The sequence below is a fragment of the Fusarium venenatum genome, assembly GCF_020744135.1.
Source record: "Fusarium venenatum strain MPI-CAGE-CH-0201 chromosome Unknown EDB82scaffold_2, whole genome shotgun sequence".
NCBI classification, from domain to species: domain Eukaryota; kingdom Fungi; phylum Ascomycota; class Sordariomycetes; order Hypocreales; family Nectriaceae; genus Fusarium; species Fusarium venenatum.
Window position 1 is genome coordinate 4,830,335 of NW_027072130.1, and position 12,885 is coordinate 4,843,219.

Here is a 12,885-nt window from a genome sequence, read left to right on the forward strand (position 1 = left end):
GACCATGCCTAACGTGTAGCAGAAATGCTGGCCTCCTAAATCTTAACGAACAAAAATAAATAGCCTAAGAAGTGTAGCCTAAGGAGCATAAGCTGGCCTAAGAATTTCATCTCTTATGCTTCTGCCGGCCAACCGTTTGGCACCCCGAGGCAATCCATCAGCTTACTGTACCGTACCATCTATCCCCAAAGATCTGCAGAGCACCCCAAGCTCATCTTCTTTAACCTTTTTCTTCGTTTCTCTATAGGCTTCCCTCCAGTATGGCTATCTCCGTGTCGACGCTCGCGGTTCCTGCTATTGCTCTTGTCTTTGTTCTGCGTGTCCTCCTTCGCGCGCTCTTCTCGCCACTTCGCAGCGTTCCAGGGCCTTTCTTAGCGCGCTTCACAGATGCATGGTACTTCTGGAACGTCCATAAAGGATCATTCGAAGAGATAAATGTCAATCTACATAACAAATACGGTATTGTCACTTTCTAACCTTCTAGCTGTTCAGTACTAATTAGTCACTCTAGGACCCATCGTTCGATACGGCCCAAATCGTTATAGCATCAATGACCCAGAAGCAGCAAAGATAATCTACGGCCTCGGCAACCACTTCCCCAAATCATCATGGTACTCAACATGGGCAAGCCCTGGACAATGGGCCATCTTCAGTGACCAGTCGATCAAGCGTCATACACAGAATCGGAAGATGTACCAGGCGACATACGCCATGTCTTCTCTAGTGCACTATGAGCCTTTTGTCGACGAGTGTGCAGACCTCTTTACCCAGCGTCTTTCCGAGCTCTCTACGTCTGGGACTGGCCTTTCTGTGGATATGAGGCACTGGTTCCAGTGTTATGCCTTCGATGTCATCGGCCTGATCACTTACGCAAAGCGACTTGGTTTCTTGGATCGCGGCGAAGATATCCGCGGAGTAATCCGCGCCTTGGAGGATCACCTGGGCTATGCGACACTTTGTGGGATATTCCCTGGTCTACACCAATATCTATTCCCCATCAGAAACTACCTTGCGGGAGGCAAGGGCACGGGCCGAGCTTATGTGTTGAGTTTCACCAATGAGCGAATCAGAGAATCTCAAAAATCCCCCAAACCTGTCGCGACTGAGAGCGAAGTTATCACAGAGGACTTCCTTACCAAATTCTTGGCCAAAAACACAGCTGATCCAAATGTCTTCACACAGTACCATGTTCTTATGGGATGTACATCGAACATGGTTGCAGGCTCTGATACCACAGCTATCAGCCTGTCCGCGGTCCTCTACTACCTACTCAAGAACCCAGCCTGTTTGGAAAAGCTTCGAAACGAGATCGATCAAATGGCATCTCGAGGGGAACTATCAAAGTTGCCCACGTTCAAAGAAAGCCAGCAGCTGGTGTATTTACAGGCTGCCATCAAGGAAGCGCTGCGTATGCATCCAGCTACAGGCTTGCCGCTCGAGCGAGTCGTTCCAGAAGGTGGTGCGACAATGGCTGGGCGATTCTTCCCTGACGATGTGAGTTGATAAACATTGACAAAAGTCCAGATTATTAATAATGTACAGACTATTGTCGGCATCAACTGTTGGGTAGCCCATAGAAACACCCACGTCTTTGGAGAAGATGCCGACATCTTCAACCCTGAGAGATGGCTTACGCAGGATTCCGTGAGGCTTTCTGCAATGAATCGTTATTACATGCCGGCAAGTATTTAACGCAATACCTGTTGACATCATTACTGACATATCTCTTCCAGTTCGGACTAGGCTCACGAAGTTGTATCGGCCGACATGTGTCGCTGCTCGAGATGTCCAAACTTATTCCTCGCATCATTCGTGACTTCGACTTCGAGCTGGATACATCTCTGCAACACGCCAACTGGAGCACTTGGAACTATTGGTTCGTCAAGCCACTCGACTTCAAGGTTCGTATTGGTATTCGTGAGCCGAAAGGTCACGCTTGAGTGGGGAGATTTACACACAATGATCGAATGCAATGAGTAGTTCATAGGATAACTACTATATAATAAATAACTGTTATAACAATAGGGTATATGAACCATCAACTTAAAGTTTTCCTGCGCCGGATATACAAGTAATAGAAAGACAATCTTAGCAGAAAACGAAACTCCAAAGACTTGTCGTAGTCGCATGAGAACGCCAGTCAACTCCCAGTTGCAGTGTCTCAAAACCCTCTATTATAAGTGGGAAGCGTATCAAATAGATCCTGGTTCGCTTGAACTTGTTCCTACGGCCAGTCTGTTAGCCTCCGCCATGTGCAATATATGTGTGTAATCACTTCAACTTACATAGGTTGGTACATGGTTAACTCCAGTCTCGCCTTGTCCCTCAACAGCGATCTGCAGAGGAAGTCGCAAAGTAAAGCTCGAGCCGTATGCTCTGGAAGCAAGAACTACTTCAAGTACGTATGTGCGGCTAATGAGACAGGAATGGAAGGTAGGTAGCAAAATCTTGTTGTCAGGGCTTGGCAGCGTAATGGAGACGGGAAGTGTGGCTGTATATCTTGGCGCTTCTGACTTGATGATATCACTAGTCTTGGAACCTCTCCTAGAGGTAATTCGCGATGGCTCAATGCCTGCGTCCGAGTTTTCTGAGCCTCTGCGAGAGACTGGCGGTGAAGATTTTGATGAGGAGGACGTAGGCACCCAGCTAGGCTTGGGTGAACTGACTTTCGCGTCTTCATCAAGGACGAAACTCAGGATAGGGTTTGGCATCACGCTGGGAAAGTTGTGCTGGTCTGGTAAGAAACTCATATGACCTGTTGAGTAATATGTTGATGCTTTGATAGCGGCTGACTTTGCGTATACCTCTGGTGGTTCTTTGTTGCCATTCGGCCAGAATTCTAGATTGATATCGAATGAGCAGTCTGCCGGTTGAAGTTTATCAGCCGTGATGATGACGGAATCAGGCTGATTGGTTGATGCCCTGATGAAGCCCAGTTTGGACGAAAGGATATCCTTTCGAACTGTCTTCTCTTGAGACAGTATATAACGAGGGTTGCCAGGGACAATATGCAGGGGAGGCTGCTCGGATACAAAAGGCATGACTTTGACGGGGTGCGTTCTCTCCAAGGTCATGGATTTGTTTTTGCCTGTCTTGAATGATCCACGAGCCTCGACAGCGTAATTGATACAAACAGTGTGAACCGCCATGTCGTCGTGCTCCCAGGTGCCAACTGTTGGAGGTAGATGTAAATGGCGTTCCCGAATTCTCGGGTCGCGATGTTTACAAGCCGCGCTAGGAAGTTGATAGGGAATGACGAAAGAAAATGGGACTTGGTAGGTATATCCGGCCTCAAGTACTCCATTCTCTGGCAGAGCACTTTCGGGGATTGGCATTCTGAGTAAAAGGAACTTATGAGAAGACTTTGGTGTAGATCCTTGATGCAGCATTTGGACAATAGTGGATGAAGTGCCGGTGAATACTATTTCGAAGGCATCGACGGTGAGGCTTGCTTGGGGTGAGAGTGAGACTGATCCTGTGATGGTAGAGCCTGATGTGTAGATCTTGGCTTCGAAATGTCTATCGATGGATACGTCGAGGGGACATTCTGACTTGCGTCTGATGGGAACCCAACTTCCCCTACGCTTGGACTCTGGTGCTACAGAGATGTTGGGAGTAGGGTCGAATAGGACCTGGACGGCTGACATGGTGAGGGTGTTGATTGTGAAGTAGTATTGGTGTAATTGATACTGAGGTGCAGCTATTGTCAGACATGAATGAAGGAAGGGCTACAGCAATCGTTTGTAGTGGATAAAAAGAAAAAGAAACAAGATGCAGGCAGGCTGATACTTGAGCTGACATTTCACTTCCGCCACAACAAGCAAGTCCTCCTACTCAACTTGTAGAGCAAGACAACACATGACTTGACTCTTTATCTCAGCCAAGGCTCAAGTTTGCATTGATTGGTTGTCTTGGCCGGTGCAACGCCCTGGTCGTGCATTTGGGTTTGTCTAATTGGTTAACAAAAGCCGACCAAGAACTAGAGCCAAAGGTCGGATTGTCGCACTCATTTTCCACGCCCTGGCTTTGACATTGCGGAAATGTAGTTTCCGTACTTTTGTTCGTAATCCTTGAAGATCAGTAGCATACCAATTCAATTGTGTCACTCTAGCATCAATTCCCTTATACTGAATGATTATTACTGTCTCAACACAATGTCCCCAGCTCCTGTTATCTATCCACCTGGTGGTGCGACGCCACTACGAAAGCCAAGATTTGGCAGCAAGCCACCTATCACTTCAATGAGGGGTATGTGATCACAGGGGATTGGGCAGCCTATGACTTCCAAGAGCCAAGAAATTACTGGAATTTTAGAGCAAATGGGTTGCAAGATAAGAAAGTCTGGGGTAGGCAAGGATGGAGTAATGATAACTCCTCGGAGATGCTGTGCCGCAAGAGTTCCAGCAACATACTAATAATGTTCGTTATCAACGGTTGGGCGGTGGAGTTGGACGTTATTGCCAGCCGACACAACCGTCCAATAATTGAGTTGCCACTAAACATTACCCCAGACTTTAATCCAAGGGTCCAGACTTGATCATGATCATCAACCAGCTACGCTACGGTTAGGGCCTTGGAGACAACCGCGATCGGCGCTGATTAATTGACAATTTGAACCCTGAGTGAAAAAAATAGTGTGGTAAGTTTGGGCATTCAACTGTCACCTGTCGCCGATGCCATTAGTTTAGCGTCTTTGGTCGCATTGACAGACATTGAATGGACTGTTTATTCCCACGCAGCCTTTGCGGCAGGTTTTCATTTGAGGGAATGCTCTATATGTCTGTTTACAATTGAAACGATTCATTCATCATGGCATTGGAGAATCATATCTGGCCCTGCAATAATACAACTTCCGAAACACAATGTCGAGATCCACCGACTCCATCAGCAACGCAACTACCGAGAGACCCTCAGTGACGTGCGTGCTCAATCAATGCGGGGTTTGAAGCACCGTTTTTTACTCAACTTCACCAACTGTCTCGGTATTTATCTTTTACTTTCCGACAACTTTCCAAGATATAGGATATCAAGCATGACTCAAATTACGACCCCAGTCAATATCGGTCGATGCGCCCTGAAACACCGCGTCGTAATGGCGTCCTTGACGAGACTGAGATCTGACAACCATGTACCAATAGATGTCATGGTTGACTATTACTCGCAAAGAGCTTCAGTGCCCGGAACCCTACTCATAACTGAAGCTACGTTTGTCTCGGAAAAGTCGCGCGGTCGGGACGAGCACGCGCCAGGAGTATATACTCAAGAGCAGGTCAATGCATGGAAGCGTGTAACAGACGAGGTCCACAAGAAGGGTTCATATATCTTCATGCAGCTTTGGCATGTCGGACGAGCAGCTCGCCAGCAGGTTCTAGACAAGGCTGGCCTGGAAATGGTCAGCAGCAGTGATGTTCCCATCGATTCTGAATCCCCTAAGCCTCGACCCTTGACTGAAGACGAGATCTGGGAGTGCGTCAAGTCGTTCGCCACTGCAGCTAGAAACGCTATTGAAGCTGGTTTTGATGGCGTTGAAATTCATGCTGCCAACGGATATCTGATCGATCAGTTCACACAAGATCCTTGTAACAAAAGGACCGACAAATGGGGCGGAAGTGTCGAAAATCGCTCACGGTTTTGCCTCGAAGTAGCCAAAGCTGTGTCAAAAGATATTGGGCCAGACAGAACCGGTATTAGGTTGTCGCCTTTCAGCACCTTTCAAGGCATGAGGATGGAAGATCCAGAACCACAATTCACTCATCTCATTTCGGAACTGAAGCCTCTCGACCTTGCTTACCTTCATCTGATTGAGCCTCGGATTGCTGGAAACATGGACAAAGTCGTAGACGACGACAAAGAGAGTCTCGACTTTGCTCTTGACGTATGGGCGAAATCAGGACCTGTTGTTCTTGCAGGAGGATACACAGCCGAAAAGGCAAACAAAGCGCTCGAGACACGATTCAAGGACGACGCAGTAGCGTTTGCTTTTGGAAGACACTTCATTTCCAATCCCGACTTGCCGTTTAGGCTTGCTAATGAGGTTCCTCTCACTCATTACAATAGGGACACATTTTATAAGGTTAAGAGCCCTGATGGGTACACCGATTATCCCTACAGTGAGGCGTGGACAGAGCAACAGAGAATCTAGTACAAGGACGTTTTCTTTTTATTTAGAATAAACATGCCACATATAAAGTCACTGCTAGATTAGAGTAGTAGAAAAAGTAAATAAGAGCTCAATCAATCCTCGCCTGTGTCATCTCGCTACTTGATCCTTGGAACACGTTGTTCTAGAGAGCGCATCTTGCAGCCACATTCGTTAGCCAAACGTAGTTGCAGAAGAAAACAATATGATAGCGTTTGTATTGTCCAATTGACCGTTTGTTGTTGATTGGGTTTTGGTTTATTGACGCCCAAAAGCAAACAGTAGAAGTGATACACGTGGCAGATCACATGACGCCTCCGGATCAACCGCTTAAAATTGGTTGGTCTTTGTGCGGGCACATCCACTCGGCATAAGCGACGACGTGCCATCATACGAGGCCAACTTAGTCACTTTAATTCTCCTTCACATCACTGTAACAGATCATTCTTCTCCAGAACTCATTGAAGCCTTTGGCAATGCGGGGCTTGTCGCCAACCGCCAATCGCTGCGATCATGCTCCCTGATGCCACAATTGACAGAGCAGCTGACAAGCTAGCTGAGTTCCGTAGAGACAACGCTCTCAATGACCTCCTGGACCAATATTCTGTTCTCATAGAGGACTACAGGCGTCTCAAGAGCGACTACGAAGAAGAACGTGAAGGCAGAGAACGATACAAGCAGCTCGCGCGTGGCCAGGAGCGTAACCCTTTCGCTCTTGTCGTCGTTGATGGCGATGGATACATCTTTGATGAACGATTTGTCAAAGACGGTGAAGAAGGAGGTAGCAGAGCCGCAAAGCAACTGAATGATACTATCAAAGATAGTCTGCGTCGCAAAGGCCTCGAAAGCTGTGAGGTCATGGTTCGTGTCTATGCCAACCTCACCGGACTTTCCAAAGCGCTATGCAAAAACGGTCTCGCGGGCGCTGAGAAGCGATCTCTATCATCTTTCACCGCTGGCTTCAACAGATCTTATGGCCTCGCCGACTTCATCGACGCTGGTGAATTAAAGGAGAATGCCGACTTCAAACTCAAGGCTATTCTTCGCCTTTACGCGGATAATGCCCAGTGCAAGCACATTTACTTCGCCGCCTGCCATGATGTGGGCTATGTTTCGGATCTCACTCCCTTTAGGGGTAACCGAGAGCGGTTCACGCTTATCCGAACACCAAGTCTGTTGTTCCACAAGGAGTTTGAACGACTTGGAATGAACGTCGAAGAACTGCCCGGCGTGTTCCGTCTCACGCCTCTTCAATATGCCTATACTACTGCACTGGGCAAGGCGACCCTTAACTCGACTCTCAGCGGTAGCAAAAATAATTCTACATACAGTACCCCCGTGTCGACAAAAGAAAACAAAAATGAAGGCAAAGCAGTATGCACCTTTTACATGCAGGGTAATTGCCGTTATGGCAGCACCTGCAAGTTTGCCCACGACAGCAAAGCATCCAGCCAGAATAGCACACCTTCGTTGTCGTCTATGAGCAACAGCACAAAAAATGAAAGAAACTTTAGCGGCGACTGGCGACGAAGCTCAAACGTACCTAACGGCGCCAAACTAAACATTGACTCACTTCCAAAGAAGGAAGATATCCCAGATGGCATGGTACCTGTCAACGCACTAGGAGATCGTCTCGATATTTATTTAACTCCACCCGACCCCGACGCTGTCAGACGTCTCAAAATACTCTCTCAAGACCGCAGGTTCTGCAATAACGCACAATTGTATGGAAAGTGTGACAACAAAACCTGTGAATACGAACACACACCCATTGCTGCGGACCTGGTACCAGCCCTGGAGCATCTAGCTCGATCCGTACCTTGCTCCCGCCGAGGAGGTTGCCGGCGCGGAAATTGCGTACATGGCCATGTCTGCCAGAAGGTTGACTGTCGTCACCGTGTTGGTGGGAAGGGATATTGTCGATTCCCCTCCAAGGTATGCATGGCGGACTACACAGTTTGTACCCTGGTACCAAGCGATGATAATCCTGTCGCATCGCCCTCTATGGCATCTGAGGATGCATACAATCCTGATAATGGGGGTACAAATCTATAGGGTCTTTACTAGAGACTCCGTCACGGACATACCGCCTAATGAGCGGTATAATGATTGAGGTAAGAACAAAACAAAACTTAGCCAAATTGGGTACGTCAAACAACTTGCCGGTTTCACGGCGTCATTTTTTACTAGGGGTTTTTTACAATACGTGCCGGGATGGCATCACAGACAAGTATCAGTTCAACCAGACTGTATAAGGGGATCTGACGAATGGGTTGTATTCAAGAGATTAATTGAGACCGGCTTTGTTGTTATAGCAAAGAGCAAAGAATACTCCTCAAACATAGATGCTATCATATGCACAAAGTACCTTTTATTGACCTGGCATGGCCCTTCCATGATTGAGGTGAATTGACTTAATGCTGACTATCACCGGACAAGGTTCCTGACGAGGTCTATTCCGAACGTTGGATGAAAGGCCTCAAGTGATGCGACCCATCGTGTTGCATTGCGGTTGGTTGTGTAACCTGAAAGAAGCAAATAAACGCTACTTTCTATCTGGGGCGTGCGATGATTGAGACTCGGTGACTTTTGATCAGTCCGTCAGTGGATACTCTGCAAGCTTCAGCTACATTATTACTGGCTCCAAAGATATTCGAGCTGAGGGATTAAAGAAGTTGTAGTTTGGTCACATTTTCGTAAAGAGACAACTAGTGGGGTCTTTCCACCATCTCCTGCACTCCAAGATTCATTATCAGGCTGATGCCAAGGGAGTGAATATGCAGGGTGACAGGATAGTCGATCTTGTCTCGCGTATCGTTCACGGCCATTTGCCGAGCTCACGCAATGCATCCGCTGCTCCTGGATAATGACATGTTCTATTTCGTGATCATGGCAGCAGGGGCATAAGGGATGAGGTCAGCATTGGTGTGACATCCAATGCAGTGATTTCAAAGTAAAGCAAAAGATGACCTTGATACCCAAGTGCGGCTGGACTTCCATTGGGCTGTTCCAAGCCTGGAACTGAGACAATCAGGAAGTGGCTGACGGAATTGGTCTTACCTGCAGCCAGCCCGCCACAGCTGAGACCATGCCCTGAAAGCCTTGGTTTGTTACTATTGGCAATTCTCGGGTGAAGGGGGAACAAAAGCAATGAATCACAGTAAACCAAGACATTCTGTGGTGTCGAGATGTTGTCTCTGACGCGTTGCTGAGGTTGAAGTCGTTGAAGTTCCAGATATAAATGTTGCCAACAATGTACAGAATCCAAGTCATGTGTGTTTATTGTGTTATACATGTTTGACAATGGATTTCTACTGGAACAATACAAGCATTCCCACAGCACTGTATGTCCAATCAACTATCACCTATGTCCATTATGTGTCCCCTTGTTCAGCATTGTCCTCCTTATGGCATTTGAAGTGGAGGCTTATCACAGCACTAGTCTTCCTTGATATCATATACAACGTCTTCTTTCACCCTTTGCGAAAGATTCCTGGTCCTTTCCTTGCGAGAGCCACTGTTCTTTGGAGACTGATACGATATTTTCGTGGAACGTGGCATGACGATGTCGTCAATATTCACAAGCAATATGGACAAGTTGTTAGAATTTCTCCTGGAGAGGTAAGCTTCACAGATGAGCATGCGATGAAGAGCATTTATGGCCATGGGAAGCATGTTGTAAAGGTAAGACCATTCTAATCACTATCAGGACAGTGAGCTGACCCGCCGGATAGTCAAAGTTTTATGATGCTTTCATCGTCTCCAATATGACTATCAGCTTCTTTGCGACACGGGACAAAAACGTCCATCGATTTCTCAGGTCACGCGTTGCAAGCGCATACTCCATGACGTCGATCCTCACTATGGAGCCATTGATTCAGAATGTGATGGACTTCAACCTTCAAAAGCTTGGCGAACTAGCAGACGAGGGCAACAGCTTTTCAATCGATAAGATGGTCAACTACTTTACTTCAGATGTTGTTGGCCAGTTAGCCATTGGTGGAATGGTTGGGTTTTTGGAACAGAAAAAAGACGTTGGTGGTATTATCCAGTCCATCCATGATGGGTTTTATTTTATGGGTAATATGGGCATACTGCCGATGCAGATGTTCTGGATCAACAACCCAGTATCGAAATGGTTGACAAAACACTTCGGCGGCGATCGTTTGAATGCTTTTGACGTTTTCATCGACTGGCTGGACAGCAGGGTAGAGGAGAGGATGACTAAAGGTATTTTACCAAACCAACGAAGGGATCTCCTTCAACATTTCATCGAGGCTAAAGATCCTCGTGGCTATCCGGTTGGCAAAAAAGATGTTATGATCGAGGGCGTGAATATTCTTGCTGCGGGGTCTGATACGACTGCTATCGGAATTCTGGCTTGCCTTGGATACCTTCTCACCGACCCTCGCGCCAAGGCAAAACTGATAGAAGAGATCGACAACGCCTACAAAGAACTCGGACTGGAGGATGAGGGGCGTGAGATCTCGTACAAGGAAGCAGAGAAGCTCCCATATCTGTCTGCTGTCATCACCGAAAGCACTCGATTGCACCCTTCCATTCAGTATCAGCTTCCCCGTATCGTCCCGTCCGAAGGAGCTCATGTGGGAGAGTATTTTCTTCCTCCAGGCACAACTTGTGGCACTAGTGCAAGAGCAGTAAACTGTTCACGAGAAATCTTTGGCTCGGATGCAGAAGACTTCCGACCCGAGAGGTGGATTCCACAAAGCATAGAGGATAAGGAACGAATTAGGAAGGAGAAGTCACTTCTGATGACGGTAAGTTACATCTTGGTCCCGGTCTAGCGTTGATACTGATAAGGTTCGGCATAGTTTGGTATGGGGAGCCGTAGCTGCATAGGAAAGCATTTAGCAACGGTCGAACTCTACAAGTATATAACTCAGTTCTTTCGATACTACGATGCGGAGGTGGCGAACATGGCAAAGCCTTGGAGAACGAATACGCAATGGTTCTCTCTTCATCAGGATTTCCTGGTCACGATTACAAGAAGGCATCACTAGCTTTTAAGGGGAGAAGCCATTTGTACATATTGAACTACCCTGGAGAATCACAATAGTTTTGATATGAACACCTAAGCGTATTTCGTCTACTATCCTGAGGGACAATGGATACCGTAAGACCTAGTCTTTAGTAGATGTACAGAATGGAAATCCTTAGAGCGGGCGGGTCTAACGTCGCATGACTGCAAGATATAAAATCCACTATATCCACAAAATTACATATATGGAGCTACCTTTTTGACACATATCGGCATGACCGTTGACGCGATGCTGAAGCATGGTTCCGCAATTGCGACATACCATTTTAGATGTCTATCAAACACGGATTTGTAAAATCAGGTTGCTGTGGCCAGCTGTTGAAACAACGTCATTGTTTGTCCTAATCTTGTTCTGGTATGTTTGGTGACGGTGACCCAAGAACGGGGCATGTCGATAAGAGGCAAGGCTGATTTTATCAGTGAAATCTTGTGGGTATGCCAAGATATGTCAGGTTACTATGACTATCAAAATGTTACCGTGAGGCAAGTATTGACTGAAGTTTCAGCCACCCTAAACTCCACAACAGAGTATCTATGGATACCCAAATCAAGACTGTTGAAAAATGATATGTCAAACTGTCATGTTGTGCGCAGACAAGGGTAGCTCAGACGAACTACACGTGGTGAAAGAGGAGCATCAAGGTTGAACCCCTGCATTGACCCGATGTACCGCTTAACCCTAGACGTGTTAGTTGGCCATGGCGTTTATGCGACAATGGCGAGACGCATTGTCATTAGTTGACAGTTATGATTGACAATTAACTAACGTATGAAGAGACTAATAATTGTGGGAGACTGCATTGACTGTAACTGCCTTCAATTTACAGCCGGAGTTATAGCCGGGAGCGCCATGGAACGTGCAGTTCGGAATACCAGGTAGGAAATATTCCGCTATAAAGTTTGAGTCTTGGCAGTACTACAGCACTGGAGACCACTTCCGGATATACAGGAATTAACTAGACCACGTTACAGTACCCTGTTCCAGCCCCTCATAACATCCAGTTCTCTCAACGATTCTCCCTCGCTTAGAGTTTTTCCCGGTCCGGCCGGAGCAGTTTCGCCGATTTCTGTCCTGCGCGGAATTCCCCGTTCCTCTGAGATGGTTGTGTGTGTGAAAAGCTGAATCATGACCTTCGAAGTCAGTGGCGTCTACGCTACTTACCGACTACGCAGTCAAGCCACGGGAACTAAACTTTTTGAGCAAATGGGATCAGACACTAAGAGATTAATCTTTTCCTCCGATTCCGCATAAAAAAGGTTGATTAAAATGCAGCAAGACTGAGAATCAGCGCCACGAAAAAGAATTAAAAGCCACTATGGTAGAGGGAACCAGCCTTGGCACTACCGGCATCGTATCTGAAAAGATTCCCCAGTCCCGAAACATGAGACACTGACCGATTGTGGCGTTCTATGATATCCGTTAGTGGTCGGTTAACTTCCCCTGAGTCTCTGATGCTGAAAAGTGGTTTCTGAAACCTTTGTGAAGAAAAGGAGGATCCTGTTGAGAAAAAAAGGAGATAACGACGGAAATGTCTACCTGCATAATGATGCGAGCCACTTCCTAGACCTTGTACAGTAGATCATGGGCCTTCGAATGTCGATCACAACCATCCCTACATCTTTATTCCTCACCGTCAAACATGCAATGCTACTCTAAATTACTACCGTCCCCTCGGTTGAGGTATGA

At 46.9% G+C, this 12,885-nt stretch overlaps 5 protein-coding genes across 5 annotated transcripts; 4 read left to right on the top strand and 1 right to left on the bottom strand.

Moving 5' to 3' along the window:
- Nucleotides 1-3: 3 nt before the first annotated feature.
- On the top strand, nt 4-1,989 carry EDB82DRAFT_498740 (cytochrome P450). The gene is made up of 4 exons (XM_065608581.1): nt 4-459; nt 512-1,494; nt 1,543-1,680; nt 1,734-1,989. The coding sequence occupies exons 1-4, from the start codon at nt 261-263 to the stop codon at nt 1,938-1,940; spliced, it is 1,527 nt and encodes a 508-aa protein (XP_065464795.1). The 5' UTR covers nt 4-260; the 3' UTR covers nt 1,941-1,989.
- On the bottom strand, nt 1,990-3,892 carry EDB82DRAFT_536223 (uncharacterized protein). The gene is made up of 2 exons (XM_025734699.2): nt 2,286-3,892; nt 1,990-2,224 (listed from the first exon to the last, which is right to left on the bottom strand). Exons 1-2 carry the CDS (start codon nt 3,645-3,647, stop codon nt 2,162-2,164), a joined length of 1,425 nt encoding a protein of 474 aa, XP_025585479.1. The 5' UTR covers nt 3,648-3,892; the 3' UTR covers nt 1,990-2,161.
- Nucleotides 3,893-5,032: 1,140 nt separating this feature from the next.
- On the top strand, nt 5,033-6,142 carry EDB82DRAFT_545444 (uncharacterized protein; the record flags this gene model as incomplete). The annotated part of the gene is made up of 1 exon (XM_025734700.1): nt 5,033-6,142. One exon carries the CDS (start codon nt 5,033-5,035, stop codon nt 6,140-6,142), a length of 1,110 nt encoding a protein of 369 aa, XP_025585480.1.
- Nucleotides 6,143-6,511: 369 nt separating this feature from the next.
- EDB82DRAFT_498744 (uncharacterized protein) lies at nt 6,512-8,529 on the top strand. Its single transcript, XM_025734701.2, has one exon. The coding sequence runs from the start codon at nt 6,653-6,655 to the stop codon at nt 8,192-8,194; it is 1,542 nt and encodes a 513-aa protein (XP_025585481.1). The 5' UTR covers nt 6,512-6,652; the 3' UTR covers nt 8,195-8,529.
- Nucleotides 8,530-9,906: 1,377 nt separating this feature from the next.
- Nucleotides 9,907-11,160, top strand: EDB82DRAFT_545446 (cytochrome P450; the record flags this gene model as incomplete). Its single annotated transcript, XM_025734702.2, has 2 exons — nt 9,907-10,917; nt 10,972-11,160. The coding sequence occupies 2 exons, from the start codon at nt 9,907-9,909 to the stop codon at nt 11,158-11,160; spliced, it is 1,200 nt and encodes a 399-aa protein (XP_025585482.2).
- Nucleotides 11,161-12,885: the final 1,725 nt, after the last annotated feature.